Below are 16,740 nucleotides of genomic sequence, written 5' to 3' on the forward strand. Positions count from 1 at the left end.
GTTACAATTTGATCCCCCCAAAAATCTATCTTTAAAAATATCAATGCTGACTGATCTGATAACTGAATCTGCAATTAGGGAAAGTGGAGAGAAGAGATCCAGTCTGGAGATGATCAGGAACAGTTGATTTGCATGGCAGACATGGAGATCCAGATGTTTTTTTTTTTCATATGTTTTTAATATCCAACAGGCCATTTCTTCTTTTTCTATGCAAAAATGTTCACAATTGTTTGAATAAAAAAGTCTATGTATATTAGTCATTTTAGTCATATTAGTCATTATATATATATATATATATATATATATATATATATATATATATATATATATATATATATATTAGTCATTTTAGTCATTTGAGTCATTTTACTTTAATGGCAATGTGCAGGTCCTTTTCCAGGCTATTAAAGTGAAATAACTGGACATAAATATAGGAGCCTGATAAAAATCCTAATTGTAATTGAAAATTTCAGATGGCACTTAGAGGCTTTTGCATCTGAACTCTTCATATATATAATTGAGTAACCCTGATACAGTGTACTAAAGTCCACCAACAGTGTGCGTTATATATTCATGTCACCAGGGGGAGCTGGATCCTTATAGTGAACACCAATTTGTATTTCACATCGTTAGAATTAGGCATAAGGTAGCAGTTTTAACTCGTGTCTGCTGTTAATAATAATATTAATAAGATCTAAGGACTTGCCAAAACACTATTTAGAACCAACTTTATCATATTACAAATTACAGTGCCAATCAACTTCTGTCGTCAGTAACAAACAACAGCCTCTGTAGAACAACGATTTAATTGTAATGTCTTATTTTAATGTGATCATACAGTACTAAAATTACAATTAAAAGAATTATCAAATTTAATGCAAATTATCAGTGTAACGTATTATGCTATCGCCCGTAAACATCTCATCTAGATAATTCGCGAGGATTCTCCAGTGATCATAACAAAACAGAGCAACTTCCCTTTCAACGAAATTCAAATGTGTGTGCATTCCCTTTAAACGAACATACTATTTCGAGCGAAGGAAGGACAACTGACCGCATAGACGAATTAACTGCGATGTTTTTTTATCTCACAGTGACTCTACCAGGTCGGCTAGTTATTAAAAAAAAAATATTGTAAACAGCAGATATTATTAGGGTTTAGTTTGATTTGTGTTGATATTTTATTTGTTTTGGTACGCGTAAACCCCTATCCCCGTGACAGGTGGTAGCGCCCAGCCCATCTGTTCTCCTCTTGTGAAATGCGGATCGAAACAGATTGTGCGACTCCACGGTCGCAATGGCTACTGCACCGCAAGGACAACAAGTTTTGCAGTTCAGTTAAACTAGTCCTATGTGAAGAACACGACGGACGGAATCGTCTAAGCAACTCTTTTTAATGTGAGACACTCGTTGGATAACATAAAAATGTCCCTGGGATGTATAACTTCTGTGGAGGAGATCCAGTCTTGGTGGGAAGTCCCCGGTATAGCGCACTTCTGCTCTCTCTTCAGGACGGCGTTCAATTTACCAGACTTTGAAATCGAGGTAAATTATACCTGTCCGAATTTAACGTTACGCCTGTTTCCTTTCCGTCAGGTTCATTAAAACGAAACTAACTAAACAACTCAAGTTGGCCATGTTTCCCAGTCATATATATATATTTTTTTTGTTACTTTAAACATTGACTATGTTTATGAGCTAATAATGGTACACCTGCGCAATTCTATGCTAGTGATATCTATCGAATAAAGTCAGTTATTTAGCGTTGGTTTATATAATAACGGAGCTAAACCGTCTATCCAAAACACTTGACGCGCTGACTTGTGTTTGTGACTTGTTTTTTTTTTTACTTCAAAACAAGATTTAATTAAAGACAAAGCTTGTTTTTTCAGTGGTTAGTAGTGTTTGGTTTTGTCTTTGTTTATAAACTGCGTGACTGAGTAGAGAGTTGGGTTATGTACGTCGTTATTAGATTGGACTTTGTTTCACCTTTAGTTCAACAAATGATTAATGTAATCGGTCTGTTTGTATCCGCGTTGAGTTATAGTCTTAAATTGGATTTTAAAGTCGCCCGTTCATTCTCGTGAGACACGTTTGTTTGTTTAGATTCATGTCGCAAGTGGCGTAGAGTAAAACTGACTCGTACGCTTTTTAGTGACTTGATTAACTGGATCACCTGGGCTTTTGTTGTATTTAATCTTGGTCTTTTTTAGTAAACCTCAAGCCAAGTTAATGATTATTGGGTTACAAGTTTATCGTTGGATCACAGGCTGCCTTCGAATTGGTCGTTTCATACAGTCTGTTTTGTTTGTGTTATTGATTTAGTCACTTAACAATGATGCTGAAAAATTAGTCTCAAGTTGATCTGCCGTTGAATGTAAGCCTGAAACATTTAAACTGAGTCGTTTTAACATTAACACACCCACTTTTAACATCTTAACTTGAATTTGAAAATAAAACTGTGAGTTTGTCACAGGCAAAAGTACACTCGGTCCATCTCGACCCCCACATGTGTGAAACGTGCTAGTCACTGGCTTTGTGTTATTGCATGGAGGATTTGAGGTGCTGATCACCGCGTGCGTCTTGCTGGAAAAAGTTACAGCTGGCATGATCAGTTAGGAATGTCATACTACAGATCTATCGATATTGCCTGGTTTATGACAGATTATTGTATGAAAGATTATCGTAAGTGTCTGATATGCAGAAATGACTTATTTTTTATATATATATATATATATTTTTTTTTTTACTCAAAATAGCTAAATAAACGATAAAACAGCTTTTTATCATGACAAATTATATTACTATTTATTATTATTATTGTTCAATTAAATTATTTAATTGTGCAGCTGTTGTTAATTCAAAAGTTAATTTATTTTATGCTTAATTTTTTTTATAAAAATGTAATGCTTAAGAATAAATAGCTGTAATTAAAAGTAATTCAGAAAATATTTGTGAATAAGTTACTTTGCATGTAGGTGCTATTATTTTCAGAGAAAAGTGATGTCATTGTAGAAGCCATTGTAATACATATTAGTGTATTAATTAACTACAGCCGAACAGTGAATGTTTATTATAAAATTGATGTCATCGGTTTCTAATTTGTATGTTGGATGATTGCTATGGCATGATCATTTTTGGGTCATGTTTGATATTTTTTTTTTGCAACACCCAGCTTCCTGCATACGTTTACTGTGTGCACAGTTTTTTTTTTTATTGCAGTGATCGCAGATTACAGGCAGCGTGTGTCAGCGTAGTGTCAAAGGATTTGCATTCAGAGGGTGGGGGACTGTGTCAGGCGCAAGTCATTGACCGTTTCGCGATTCATCCTTGCATCCTAATTGCATTCAGCGTAGGTGTCCAAGGTCATTCAGCACAAAAGCTCTCAGTCCCACTTCAGTATCCTGGTAACTTTGCAGCCATGCGTGAATGGGACTGTGAATAATCCAATCGGTTGCTTTAATCTTGTGATTGAGACATTTTTCAAGTCATCCCTCTCATTGCACCAGTCTTCTATTATAATATTTTCTCTTAATCTCAGTTGTCATAATGCCTAATAGTGTTAGACTGATCGTTGAACACAGTAAGGCTTCTCCCGTCTTTGCATGACCACAGAAGATTGTGTGAAAATTTGGTTGAACATGTTTTGGCATTGTAATTTCCTTATAGATTTTAAGAACGTTTACATTTGATGTGTAGTTCAAGTGCAAAAATGTTGAATTATAGTTTGGTTTTACTTGCATCCACTTTGTGTCATTGGATTTCTGTACATTTTGTCATCTCATTTGCGTGAGCCAGTCAGCACAAGTTGATGGGAATGTAATCAAAGCAGAATTGCCAGCAACTCGCTCCAAAATGATCCTCAATGTGGTGATGCATCGGTTTAGCTGACGTTTTTATGTACCTTATGTGTTTGTTTTCAGTCCTTTTGTGGGTCTTATCCAGGGCCATGTCTAAAAAAAGCAGCTGGATAAGTTCAGTAAATAGAACGCAAATCCAGGTGTAAGAGGATACAATGTTTTTTTACGTAGGAAAAAGCCTACCCTAAAATGTGACTCTATGACTGTTTGTCTTAAATAAACAGATTAACTTTGCACGTTGATTTTCTCTCACCCCTTATTTTTGTCACAAAGACCTTGATCTCACCTGTTGAATAGGCTATTAGTTCATCAGTTGAATCAAGCTCTTGACTTCAGAACATTTTATAATATAAACTGGGGAAACCAAAGTCAGGAATCTTGTTTTATCAAACAATCTTGCATTATTTTGCCATAATAAGGCTGAAAACCAGTGAAAGATGGATTTTGCTGACGAGTGTCACCCTCCTAGCACAAGCTTTGTGTGTCAGACACAGTGGATATTACAAAAGCAGTGATCCAGTATGAAGTTTAAGGTGTTGGCCAGCTCCTTTTCTTCTCCGGATCCGTTCCAGGGGCTGACAATGGAGATTCTTCTTGGCAAGCTGACAATACGGCTCCTTGCACATTGTTCCTTGGTTACACTTCAGTCTCTCTTCATATCTCTGCCCTAGATGAGAGAAGGGCTCGGCAGGAAGAGGCCTTATTCGCTTGGGCTCTTTCGGTGCTCTTTGTCTGTGTGAAGCACGCTTGATTTCCTGGCAGTGTGTCTGTGAAACGAGCCCTGAAATCCCACCGCCTCCAATAGCTGAGAGAGGCCGAGTCCTTCAGGATGTCCCCCCTCACCCTTCATACACAAACACAGCCAGAGGACCGAGCCTGCCGACTCCACACAGAAAATGAGAGTTGGTGTTTTGTTGCTTGACTTTTTTTCATATGTCTTCATTATCAGTTTGACTGTGTCTAGAGAGTGGGTGGATAATTGATCTGTGAGCGTTTGTTCCAAGTGTTTACCACATCAAAAAATTGGATCGGGACACCAAACATTTGTGTCAATAAAATAAAGTTGCAACTATACATAGTCATATTTTAAGGATATAGTGACAAATTAGACAAAGTTTTAATTGCAAGAAACAAAGTCAATTTGTGAAAAAAAAGTCACACCGTTTAAGTATAAACCCACATTATAAGATCTTAAGTTGCAATTACGAGAACTTGCAACTTTTTATCTTACAATGTGGACTTTAAATCTCATTGTCACTTTTTTAAATATATATATATATATATATATATATATGAGTTGGTAATGATGAACCATAAATGTCTATCATTCATCTTATATTTTTTGTTAAAGATTTGCAAAGATTTAATTTTTACACAGTTTGATACAGTCCTCGTAATTGACTCTTCATTTCATCCTCTTGTGGCTGGACTCCTTTTGCATGTGTTTTGTAGTTGTTTCTCTGTGTTATTTCTAATGAGAATCTGTGACTGAACGAGTTTATAATTCAGACTTGATGCACCCCTAATTAACGCTCGTCTCTGTCAGAGATCACATAGAGATTGGCGTTGTGCAAGAGCTCATTAAGCCTTTGTCGAGCTCTGATGTAGCATGTCCACATGTTCCCTGACAGCTGTTTGTCTCATCCATGATCTTTTACATGGCATAATTTTCTCAATGTCTTCCCAGTGGATTATCACAGACTCCCCCTTTCATCTTCCTTATCTCACCTTTAGCTCCGTGTAGAAGTGCCCCTTTTGCTCTTTCCTCCACCCAACTTGGGGTTGTGTGTTCTGCCAGTGTTGAATAGAGCCTCATTCACATTTCTCCTCGCACACTGCTGCTCCATCATTGGCCCTGGCATGAGCATGACTAAATCACAGATGGTGGCTTTCTTTGCCTCTCCCCCTGGAGAGCTAAGATGGTCGTAACTGGGTGCTGGTGTTCGTCTGGGGCACCTTTTCTTTAGGGCCTCGCACTGCTTGATTGTAAAGGGAGATTTAATCTCAAGGGCAGAGCGGGAACTGACAATGGCTCTTGTTTTGAAAAGCAGATGGATTAAGATGAGCAAAATGGATTTGTGTCAGGATCTGTAGTGCTCTCTCGTTTTGCTCCAAAACCAGTTGCCGATTGAGAAGGATGGCCGTGAGCGCATATGCGTGTGCACGTGTGAAGCCTGTTTTGAATTAGCAGCTTTGATGTGTGAGGGTCTTATTCTCGGTAGAGCTCCTGTGGTTTTGAGGAGGAGGAAGTGAACTCTGGCTGTGGGATTTGCACCCTCAATAACTGATGGGTCATCAGGCCTTGTTTCAGACTCCAGATGCTGCAGCTTGAAAAGGACTGCTCTCAACCACCTTCATTCTAGATATTTTAACTAATCTATTCCAGTCAACCAGATGAGAAAAGACATTCACACATTCTTAACTGTATGGTTTTTATTTATTAAGATAGCTTGTCAAGGCATGTTACTTGTCCCACACTGTTTGATGTCTTAGCATCCAGATGAAAGATTTTTGCTATGATGTGATAATTTGTTCAAAAGTTTGGCTTCAAGATGCGTTTTATTTTGTAATAAGAAAAAAAAAAGAAATTAGTACTTTATTCAAAAAGGAGACACTGAATACGATTTAAAGTGACAGTACAACATTTATAATGTGGAAATAGATTTCCTTTACAAATAAATTCTGTTTTATACTTTCTATGCATCAAAGAATCCTGTTTTCATCAGTGATAACAATTAGAAATGTTTCTGGAGCAAATCAGCATATTAGAATGATTTCTGAAGGACCATGTGAAACTGAAGATTAGGGTAATGGCTGCTGAAAATTAAGCCTTACAAGTCATTACAGGAATAAATAACATTTTAAAAATACATTAACATTGTAATAATTAGCAGTATTACTATTTTACTTTATTTTTATTCAAACAAATAAAGCTTTGGTTATCATAAGAAACCTATCTCAGAAACATTTAAAAATCTTATGACTCCAAACTTTTGCTAACATCTTTATTTTCTAAAGTATGTAATACTAGACCGATTTATCGGTGTCTGCGATTTTTCTCTGATTCTAAAAAGGAGGCCTTAAAACCACTAATAACACCTTGGCAACTGCATAACAACCACCTAGCATCATGGTGTCATATTTTGCATTTACTTTGCATTCTTCATGTGTTAAATAATGACCCCATGCAACTCTGAATCCATCATATGTACACAACACTTCTGCCTTAACCACCGTATCCATCCACATTGTGATCACCAACCCCCCCACCTCTGATTGACAGGTGATGATAGAAGTAAATGTATCAGCTGGGTCCACATGGGGTAAGGGTGGAGTGGGGTGGAGGCGTTTGTACTCGGTGGTGTTTGTTTCAGGCAGCTCCATTGTTGAAGCACCCCATGGCTCCCAGTGTCTGTCTCCAGTTTGAACCTGCTGCTCCACACGCCGTTGCTGCTTTGTGTTTCGCCTGGGATGAAATCGAAGCCCCCATTGTGATTCTAGTTTGTCAGGTTGGTGTTAACCTGCTTAGAGTGTGACTGTCAGGTGTCCCTCAGAGCGACGTGCTGTTTTTGCTTGTGGCAGCATGATGCAAGAACCTGCTGGGAGCTCGTAAGAGCACGGTGGGAAATCTGATGTTTTGTGTGTCATTGGGGATTGCGGCTCTCTCCCCGCAGACAGTTGAGTAGGCAGCGATGGGTGCTCCTGCGGGAATGTAACCCTGCAGGATGGAGTTGGATTGTGGGGGAGGCTGTGCGCATTAGGTCTGTGATGGTGAGGAAATTTTCCCACCGGTTAATTGACATGTGACAACACAGATAATACTGGTATCACCGTGGGGCGTTCCGTCTTTCCTCACTTTCTTTCGCTTTTAAATGGCTTGTAAAAGCAGTGTGAGCATTTTACTTTCACTTTCAAATAGCGGCAATTTGCCATAAAGCAATTGTTCATTTTGAGTTTGTTTAATTTTTTTTATTATTATTATTTTAAACTTGTGCTGCATGGCAGTTCTTCATCAATTGCTTTTAATAGCAATGTTTTTTAGCAAAACAAATAAGGCACAGCATGCAACTTGATGTCAAATAAATACACAAAAAAATACACAATGTTGAAAAAGTCAAAATCCGCAAACAATGTGGAACCAATTAAATAAGAAACAAATAAAAAAAAAAAAACTTCCAAAATCACCTTAAACAAATCGCAAACGTCAACAGGCTTTACAAAATCTAAAATATTTCCAAACAGGCGCTTTTGCATTTTGTTTCTAAACTAAATAATCCGCCATTGTTTTGTCTGTCTCACCGCACTCTTCTTGACTCACTCTCCTCACTTGATGAATAAAATCTAATCTGTGATGCGACTGTCATTCGGTATGCTGCATTGAGCAGCTGCGTTCAGTTTTTAATTGTAGTGTCTGTTCTTTTACTAAACAAAATTTATTTTTATTACTATAAAAAAAAAAATCTAAATGACGGTGGGGGTTTGTGCCATGGTGGGCAAGTGACGTAACAGGTGTTGCAGCTTAAAGGGTTAGTTCGCCCAAAAATGAAAATTATGTCATCAATAACTCACCCTTATGCTGTTCCAAACATGTAAGGCCTCCTTTTATCTTCGGAACACAGTTTAAGATATTTTAGATTTAGTCCGAGAGCTCTCAGTCCCTCCATTGAAGCTGTGTACACGGTATACTGTCCATGTCCAGAAAGGTAAGAAAAACATCATCAAAGTAGTCCATGTGACATCAGAGGGTCCGCTGGAATTTTTTGAAGCATCGAAAATACATTTTGGTCCAAAAATAGCAAAAACGACGACTTTATTCAGCATTGTCTTCTCTTCCGTGTCTGTGTGAGAGAGAGTTCAAATCAAAGCAGTCTGGATTTCCGGTTCGCGAACCAATCATTCAGTTCACCAAATCGAACTGAATCGTTTTAAACGGTTCGCATCTCTAATACGCATTAATCCACAAATGACTTAAGCTGTTAACTTTTTTAATGTGGCTGACACTCCCTCTGAGTTCAAACAAACCAATATCCCGGAGTAATTCATGCACTCAAACAGTACACTGACTGAACTGCTGTGAAGATGAACACCGAGCCGAGCCAGATAACGAACAATAGACTGACTCGTTCACGAGATATAAATATCTAAATTGAAAAATGTATTAATTCCTGCATGTTCTAATGAGTGATATTGTTTAAAAAATTTGGGTTGCCTGATAATATTAATGATAATATTACTTTTTTTCTCTTAGAAATGCTCATATGATAGTAGCTTGAGTTAGGATGTAGAGGTTCATTTTAGTTAATTATCAAAATCAGTAACATCTGTAAAAATTGCAGCAACCGCTTAAGTTGATACTTTGGGTCCAAAAGTCACACTTTAGTCACACCGAACACCTCAAATTAGACTCATAAACAGTTGACAAAAATTAACTTAAATTGTTTATGCCTACAAGAAGTATTTTATCTGAATATTGTGAAAAATTGTATATTTTTCCAATTAATTTGTATATTATTTTTTAAAAGCAATGTTATTACCGTATTTTCCGGACTATAATATAGTCAGGTGCGACTTATCAAAATTAATTTGACATGAACCAAGAGAAATGAACCAAGAGAAAACATTACCATCTTCAGCCGCGAGAGGGCGCTCTATGCTGCTCAGTGCTCCTGTAGTCTACACTGAAGACATAGAGCGGCCTCCCGTGGCTGTAGACGGTAATGTTTTCTCTTGGTTCTTGGTTCTAAATAAATGCGACTTATAGTCCAGTGCTGCTTATAGTCTGGAAAAATATGGTAATATAAAATGGTCAAAACTAGTTATGCACTAATCATGATTTGTCATTGCCGATTTCGATACTGATTTCCGATATTGATATTTTTATATGTATATATATTTTTTCCTATTATGCATCAAACAGTAAAGAATGAAAGTATACATAAGATGTTTATTTGGTATATAGGCGCAACTAGCTTTTGGCTATTGAAAACAATAACTGTAATCATCTGAAATTAAAGATGGTAACTGCACAGTAAGCACATTCAGTACAAATATAGATGGTACTGAGATTTAGCATCAGCATTTGTTTTTAAATCGGATTGGTTGTTGGTTAAACTATTGGCAAAAGTAGCACAATGGCCCTATTCCAAATATCAAAACTCAAAATATGTTATTTCCATACCTAAAATACATATGGGACTGTTATGCATATTTATCAAAAATGCAGCTTCCTACCAGTTGCCATCCTTCATAAAACTTAAAGGGTACATAACAACATACACCGTTTCACCTAATCTCATGTTAATCTTGAGTACCTACAGAGTAGTACTGCATCCTTCATATATCCAAAAAGTCTTTTGTTTTATTATATTTATAAAAGAAAAATACAGCATTCCGATTCTTTCCAGAAAAAGCCATTGTACCCCCCCCCCTCCTTAAAGGGGGGGGGGGGGTGAAATGCTATTTCATGCATACTGAGTTTTTTACACTGTTAAAGAGTTGGATTCCCATGCTAAACATGGACAAAGTTTCAAAAATTAAGTTGTACATTTGAAGGAGTATTTTTGTTCCCAAAATACTCCTTCCGGTTTGTCACAAGTTTCGGAAAGTTTTTTTCGAGTATGGCTCTGTGTGACGTTAGATGGAGCGGAATTTCCTTATATGGGTCCTGAGGCACTTTTGCCGGAAGAGCGCGCGCTCCCGTATAGTGAGGCTGAGCAGCACAGACATTTCACTGATCAGAGCGAGAGCGTCGCGAAAAGTCACCAAAGAAGTGTGTTTTTGGTTGCCAGGGCAAGACAACCCTGCACAGATTACCAAAAAAAACAGCATTAAGGGAGTGGATGGAGTTTATTTTTACAGAGCATCAACAGAGTTGTTCAAGTGTTTTTGTTTGCTCCCTGCATTTCGAAGATGCTTGTTCACAAGGCCCAGTTTGACGACGGATTTGCGTATCGTTTATTTCTTAAGGATGATGCAATCCCAAGGAAAAAGGGTCACGATCGTGTGTTGGAACCGCAGGCGGTGAGTAAAACTGCTTAAAATATCTCTGCCTCCTTGTTAGTGCGTCCCCTCCCATGCCAGAGACCCGGGTTCGAGCCCCGCTCGGAGCGAGTCGTTGCTGCTGCTGCTTTCGTTCAGTTTCAGCCTCTGGATCTGATTCTGGATCATAAATAAACGGCTGAATCTGACTGTAAGCCATGGTTTGTTTTGGATGATGGTTTTTTCCTCAAGGTAATGTCACAGGTTCCACATCCTCTCAACGCAAAAGCCTACTGGCGCTCGTGATTCTTTAGCTCCACCCACACGTCACGCCTCCAGCCGGTCGTGTTTTTCCGGGAAAAATCGGTACAGACTATCTTTCTCTTATGAATGTAATAAAACTAAAGGCTTTTTGGATTTATGAAGGATGCAGTACTACTCTATATGTACTCAAGATTAACATGATATTGAGTGAAAACGAGCATTTCACCCCCCCTTTAACATCTAGCACAGTTTTATCATAGGTAGAATTCAAAATGTTTCAATAAACTTTTCGGTCAATCCATGGCAACAGTTTAAAAGAAGTTGCATCCATTATGAGCTCCAGGAGTCAGATTTCACTGATCATGGGCTGACAGACCATGCTGGAGGATTTGCTGCTCAACAGATCCTGAACTCATTGACAAATATCTGATCTTCCTTTACACAGTGTGTACGTGATCACAATCGAAAGTGAACAGTGATTGCTCATTCAAAGGAGATTTAAATTCAAATACTCCTGTCTATATGCATACATGTTTGAGCATATACATATGCATACTTGAGCGGGTGGTAATGGTCAGAATATATAAAGTGTGTAAACTAATACTTTTATTATAGGATGATACTGATGTTCATTCTGTATTATACAATATGTTTTTTGAGGCATTTACTCGATCATTGACATTTTATTTAAAAATTATTTTAAGTTATCTTTACTGACAAGGTATCGTTTAACCTGCTGACATTTGTTTAGCAGGAATTCTTTTCATTTTGCGCTGTAGTGTTTGATAATGTTTTAAAACTTTTTTTTTTTTTTTTTTGCTCTGTTTATAAATGTCATTTTTGTATTTTTTTTAAGGCATCAAGCTCCAATGCTCTGGCAAATTAGTCCTGTGTTCATGGTCCATACATAAGCACGTTGTTGCATCAGGTGGTATAGAGTAATATCGTGTTTAAGATGTTGGCAACAAGACCACCAAGTGGAGGCTATGCAAGAGATCTGAGAATATGGGGAGGCTATTGTGAGTAAGTTTCCTACAGTTAATGAACCCCATTCAGTCGTCTGTACAGTGTTCCCAAACCCTGGATGTGTCTGACCACCCACCCATGGCCACCTGTTGCACCTGGCCCTGACATTAAGATTATTAAGATATTTTTTTCATTGAACCCAAAAAATTTTGGCATTTTGCACAACCGTATAATAATACCTAGTTATGAATCTAGAATTTTGTATTTTAAAAATTAAAGGTACATCTAATCTAATTATGCTGTGATTTTTAGTTTGGAAGAAATAAATATTACTTAAGTTGCAAATAGAATACATTACAAGTTTTTTTTTTTTTTTTTTTCACTGGATGAGCTGTATTTGTAAAAGTGTACAGTAAATATACTGTACTTAAAGAAAAATAATAATAATATAGGCATTATTTCACGATTCTGTAATACATGAAACATTTTTGTTTGCAAATGTTATAATGAAACTATAGAATTCCACCAGACATATTTTAGAAATGATAAATAGCTAGGGTTTGTCAGAGGACTGAATATCTTGAAGAATATCTTCTCACTGGTGACTCAGTTGATTATTTGGGCTGTAACTTCAAGCATGATTAATTTCTTGGGAAGAGAGGAACAATACCTTATCTGGATTATATCTCTCTACTGTACATTTTCCTCAACTGCCAGTCCAGTTTTGGATGTAAATCATCGTAAGAAAGTGAAAGTTATTGTAAGATCCATAGTTAGGTTGTTAAGGTTTTATGTAGGTTGAAGGTGTTGCGTCAAGAGATCCAGTTCAGGGAGTTGGGAGGACATTATACAAATAAAGGAGATTTTTTGCTGTATAGTTGGGCAATGTACTAAATTGTCATAAAACTAGGGCTGTCACGAGTCAGATTTTTTCACTACACTGATTTTCTTGGGGGGGGGGGGGGGGGATCACATATATAGTAGTCTATATATGGGAGTAGCTGTTAAAGAGGAGTAGCCCTTCATAAAGCAATCAAAACAAGCTCTGCAAATTAATAAGAGAACAGGTTATAATGACCTTTCATATTAAATAGTATTTGATTTTTTTTAAAATTGTATTTAATAGCCTATATTATACTTCCAAATAAAACTTATGCATTGGGTCTTTATTAAAACTTGTTTTGGGCTGAGTTTTTGTAGCATTTACAAAAAAAAAAAAAAAAAACGCAACATCGCGTTCATTATCGAAGACGATTCATCATCTGTGATAGTGAACACGATATTGCGTAGCTTGTCCGTGATCTAGGGCTCTGTCTATTAAGTGTCGCTCCATTTGAAAGCCGGTGGTGATTTAGCGGTAATCACAGAACCGAATTTACTGACTAGGTGTGCATGATCATATCGTTAGATATATTGCCCAGTCCTAGCCATCAGCAATCAGTCTATCGGCCCAACCCTAGTTCACGGTCTTCCTGTTGCTACCTTACACAGCAAAAGCTGTTTATGCCCATAGGCTATACCATCTGTAGAGAGTTTCTGGTGTGCACCAAGAACTGGTACGGGGGCGGCTTGGTTTTGCAAAAGCTCATGGCAGAATCACAAACCTGTATCATTGCACTACAATTGTCACGTGCCCTGCCATGTCATCCAAATTGAAGATTCGCTTGGTAAACTATGAAAGGGATCGTGTATTCTTAAAAGTATTTTATATTCTTAAAAATATCACACAATATCACAAAGGGTGAGTAAATGATGACAGTATTGTATTGTTGGGTGAACCCTTTAACCTTGGATTTGACTGAAGATGTTACTCCTAATGACTCATCAAATGGTTTCTTGCCCAACTCTGCTGTGCACTTGCCAAACCTGTTCTGCTTGTTGGTTAAGGAAGAAGATTGAGGTCTGAGATTTTCAGGGAGCTGTTAGGAGACTGTGGAGGAAAGGACATGTACATTAATTCCCCTTCTCTGCCATCTGATCCACTGAATGGCACTTCAAAAGCGAAGTGGGATTGTTAATCCCCCACAGTCAGCCTCAGGTTTGAAGTGTGATCAAAGTCATGGCTGCACTGATAGATGGGCCCACTCTGGCATTCTTACTGTCAAGGGAACAGGAAGTTTTGTAGGCGTAACAGAGAATCTGAGGGATGTGTGGAAGGCCAGACTGACCTATCACTCGAAGATGATCCTGGATGTTCATGAAAATCCCAAACATGAGTCATGAACAGATGGATACAAATAGATGAAGACCAAATTTGCCCAGCCATAAGCCTTTTTGTTACATTTTCAACTCTGGACTTCCTGCCCAAGGAGACAGTCTCCTTCAATAAGGAGTTTCACGAACACTTTAGACTCTTTGAGTACCTGGAGGGAATAATCAATAGCTCTTAAATTGCTTCAACAATCAACCCAAAATAGCCTAATGGATTCAGCATGTTAAGCAATACCACTGACTTTTTTCCTAGAGAACAATCTAAGGACAGCTCCTTTTTTCACTTTAAGCACAAACATGTCTCATCCTGTTTTTCAAGCTCCCCCTCTGTTTTTCCTCCTACTGACACTGGGCTCCTGGTTTCTGTGCCTCTCCACAGCCAGGAGGTGTGTTAGCTGACCCTCTGTGACCCCATCCTCTCCGCCATTTCTCTAGAGAGAAACGGCAATCTGCAGCTTGAGTGAATCTCACAATGAATAGATGGATGGGCTGCCTCTCTCGTCCTTGAGTTAATTTTGTAGTGTCACTCTGTTCTGAAGGGGTAAAGGGGAGGATGCTTTATACGGGAGCTGAAAAGTGCTCCCTGTTGCCTGAGGGACTGAGCAGCTCGCTGAGTCCTTGTGAAAGGAAAGCAATCGCAGTCTGTAAGCTCCTTGAGATGGTCCGGTGATGAAGCACTGGCCATTTACATTTTTCAATATCCCCCTCCCTCTTTCTTGGGGACACTGGGCATACAGAGGAGAAAGAAGTGCATGCTGGGTTAGGTTGTGCTGGGTCAGCCTAGTCCTAGCCATGGCTGTGGGCTCATGCTGTTGCTTAGCTTCTCTTCTGCTCCTTTCACTAGGCTGGAGTTTGCAGTCTTTACTGCCGCTTCATAAACCCTCAATAGCTGCAACACAATGGAAGAAGACGGGTCAAGGTTAAACCTCAGTTCCATCTTGTTGCTAGAATCTGTATTGAGAACCTGGAAATCTTTGAATGCATTTTCAGTGTAGTTACTCTAAGGATTTTACAATATATGCAAGTCAGGTGGTTACCTACCATGCTTTCATAGTACTCCATTGTTAATTCATATTGACAGTGACTTATTGCTTCTCGTATTGGTTTTACCTAATGTTTTCATAACCTGTTTAGATGTCTAATTTGCTTTGAAATGTCATTAAACTATCACTTTCATCTAGAGCAAATTGCTGTACACCTATTATTAGGAAGATCCCTTGAGAGCGACCCAGGGTCAATTGTCTTGCTCAAGGCCGCAATAGTAATGGCTCATGGATTGCCCCTTGAAGGGATTGAGCCTACAATGGTGCCCTGATTGTTCATGACTTGCCATGCCAGATGTTATCATTTAATGTATTCGGGTAGGGCTGAACGATATATCGTTATCGTATCTATATCTAGATATGAACTTTCAAGATATTAATATAGAAAAAATCAACGATATAGACTATATAGATTTCCCCTCTCTGCGCTCGCCCTGCATACAACTCTGGCAGTCACAACAAACATCAGTTTTACGAGTGCCCTTGACTGCACCGCTAAAGCCAGCGCCCACACACTAGGGACGTGGGAACTATATTGTGAGAGGGGGGGCGGCGTTTCCATGGTGATGCGTCATTGCTTGTCACGTGACACACCGCAGCAGTAACATCGCTGAATGAATGATGATCTGCTTTTATATCATTTTTCCTTTTTTATTCAGAATATTCACAAATGTGTTTAGTTATGGCATGAAATATCTGATATTCCGATTGTCAAATACATGCAACTGGAAGTATATTGTTGTTTAAACAGCTTTATAACGATCGCGTTAGTTGAGCTGTATGCGCGATGGGCGCCGCCGTTTGTGCCGCAGACGCAGTTCAGAGAATCGGAACTGTTGGATTTACAACCTCTAGGTTTACAACACGTGAATTCATCCACTTCTCCCGAAATACTTAAAAGTAAGTGGCTGGTGAACTGGGAATAGAATATGTAAACACTGAAGTTACTTACACAATGTGTATCTGATATGAATAAAACGTGTCGAATTATAATGAAAAGGATTATTATTACCTATTCCATAGACATCAGTGTGTATTTTACAACCTCTAAATGTATTGTTTTTTAGTACTTAAGTGAATTTATTTGTTTGAAAACTAAAATATACCGTATGTGGTTGAAAACACTGAAAAGTTGTGATATAAGACAGCTCTGAGTAGGGCTGTCACTTTTGTTATGGCAGCCGTCCCCTCTGCATATATATTTTTTCGAGACTGTTGCACTCCTGTTGCTTTTTGTTATTCTTCACGAAACTTCATGCCAGTAAATAAGAAATATTGCTGACTTGTGCATTTCCAGCGCTCTCTTTAAGTTCGTCCGTTATTTGATGTTGAAAAAGGAAACCTTTTTTTTTTTTTTTTTTTTAAACATGGAAAATCGATTTTACAATCGATTCAATGAACACTTATGTCTTAAAAGT

At 38.1% G+C, this 16,740-nt stretch overlaps 1 protein-coding gene across 4 annotated transcripts in view; it reads left to right on the forward strand.

Moving 5' to 3' along the window:
* The first annotated feature begins 1,262 nt into the window (after positions 1-1,262).
* Positions 1,263-16,740, forward strand: part of LOC113066858 (cat eye syndrome critical region protein 2 homolog) — a 32,596-nt gene continuing 17,118 nt past the window's right edge. For 3 of the 4 annotated variants that reach the window (XM_026238930.1, XM_026238933.1, XM_026238932.1), the window contains exon 1: positions 1,263-1,545. In XM_026238930.1, coding sequence (XP_026094715.1) covers positions 1,426-1,545 — 120 coding nt within the window. In that variant the 5' untranslated portion in view covers positions 1,263-1,425. The remainder of the gene's footprint in view (positions 1,546-16,740) is intronic. The other variant, XM_026238931.1, reaches the window with a different exon arrangement.

This window comes from Carassius auratus, chromosome 50, assembly GCF_003368295.1.
Source record: "Carassius auratus strain Wakin chromosome 50, ASM336829v1, whole genome shotgun sequence".
Lineage (NCBI taxonomy): Eukaryota > Metazoa > Chordata > Actinopteri > Cypriniformes > Cyprinidae > Carassius > Carassius auratus.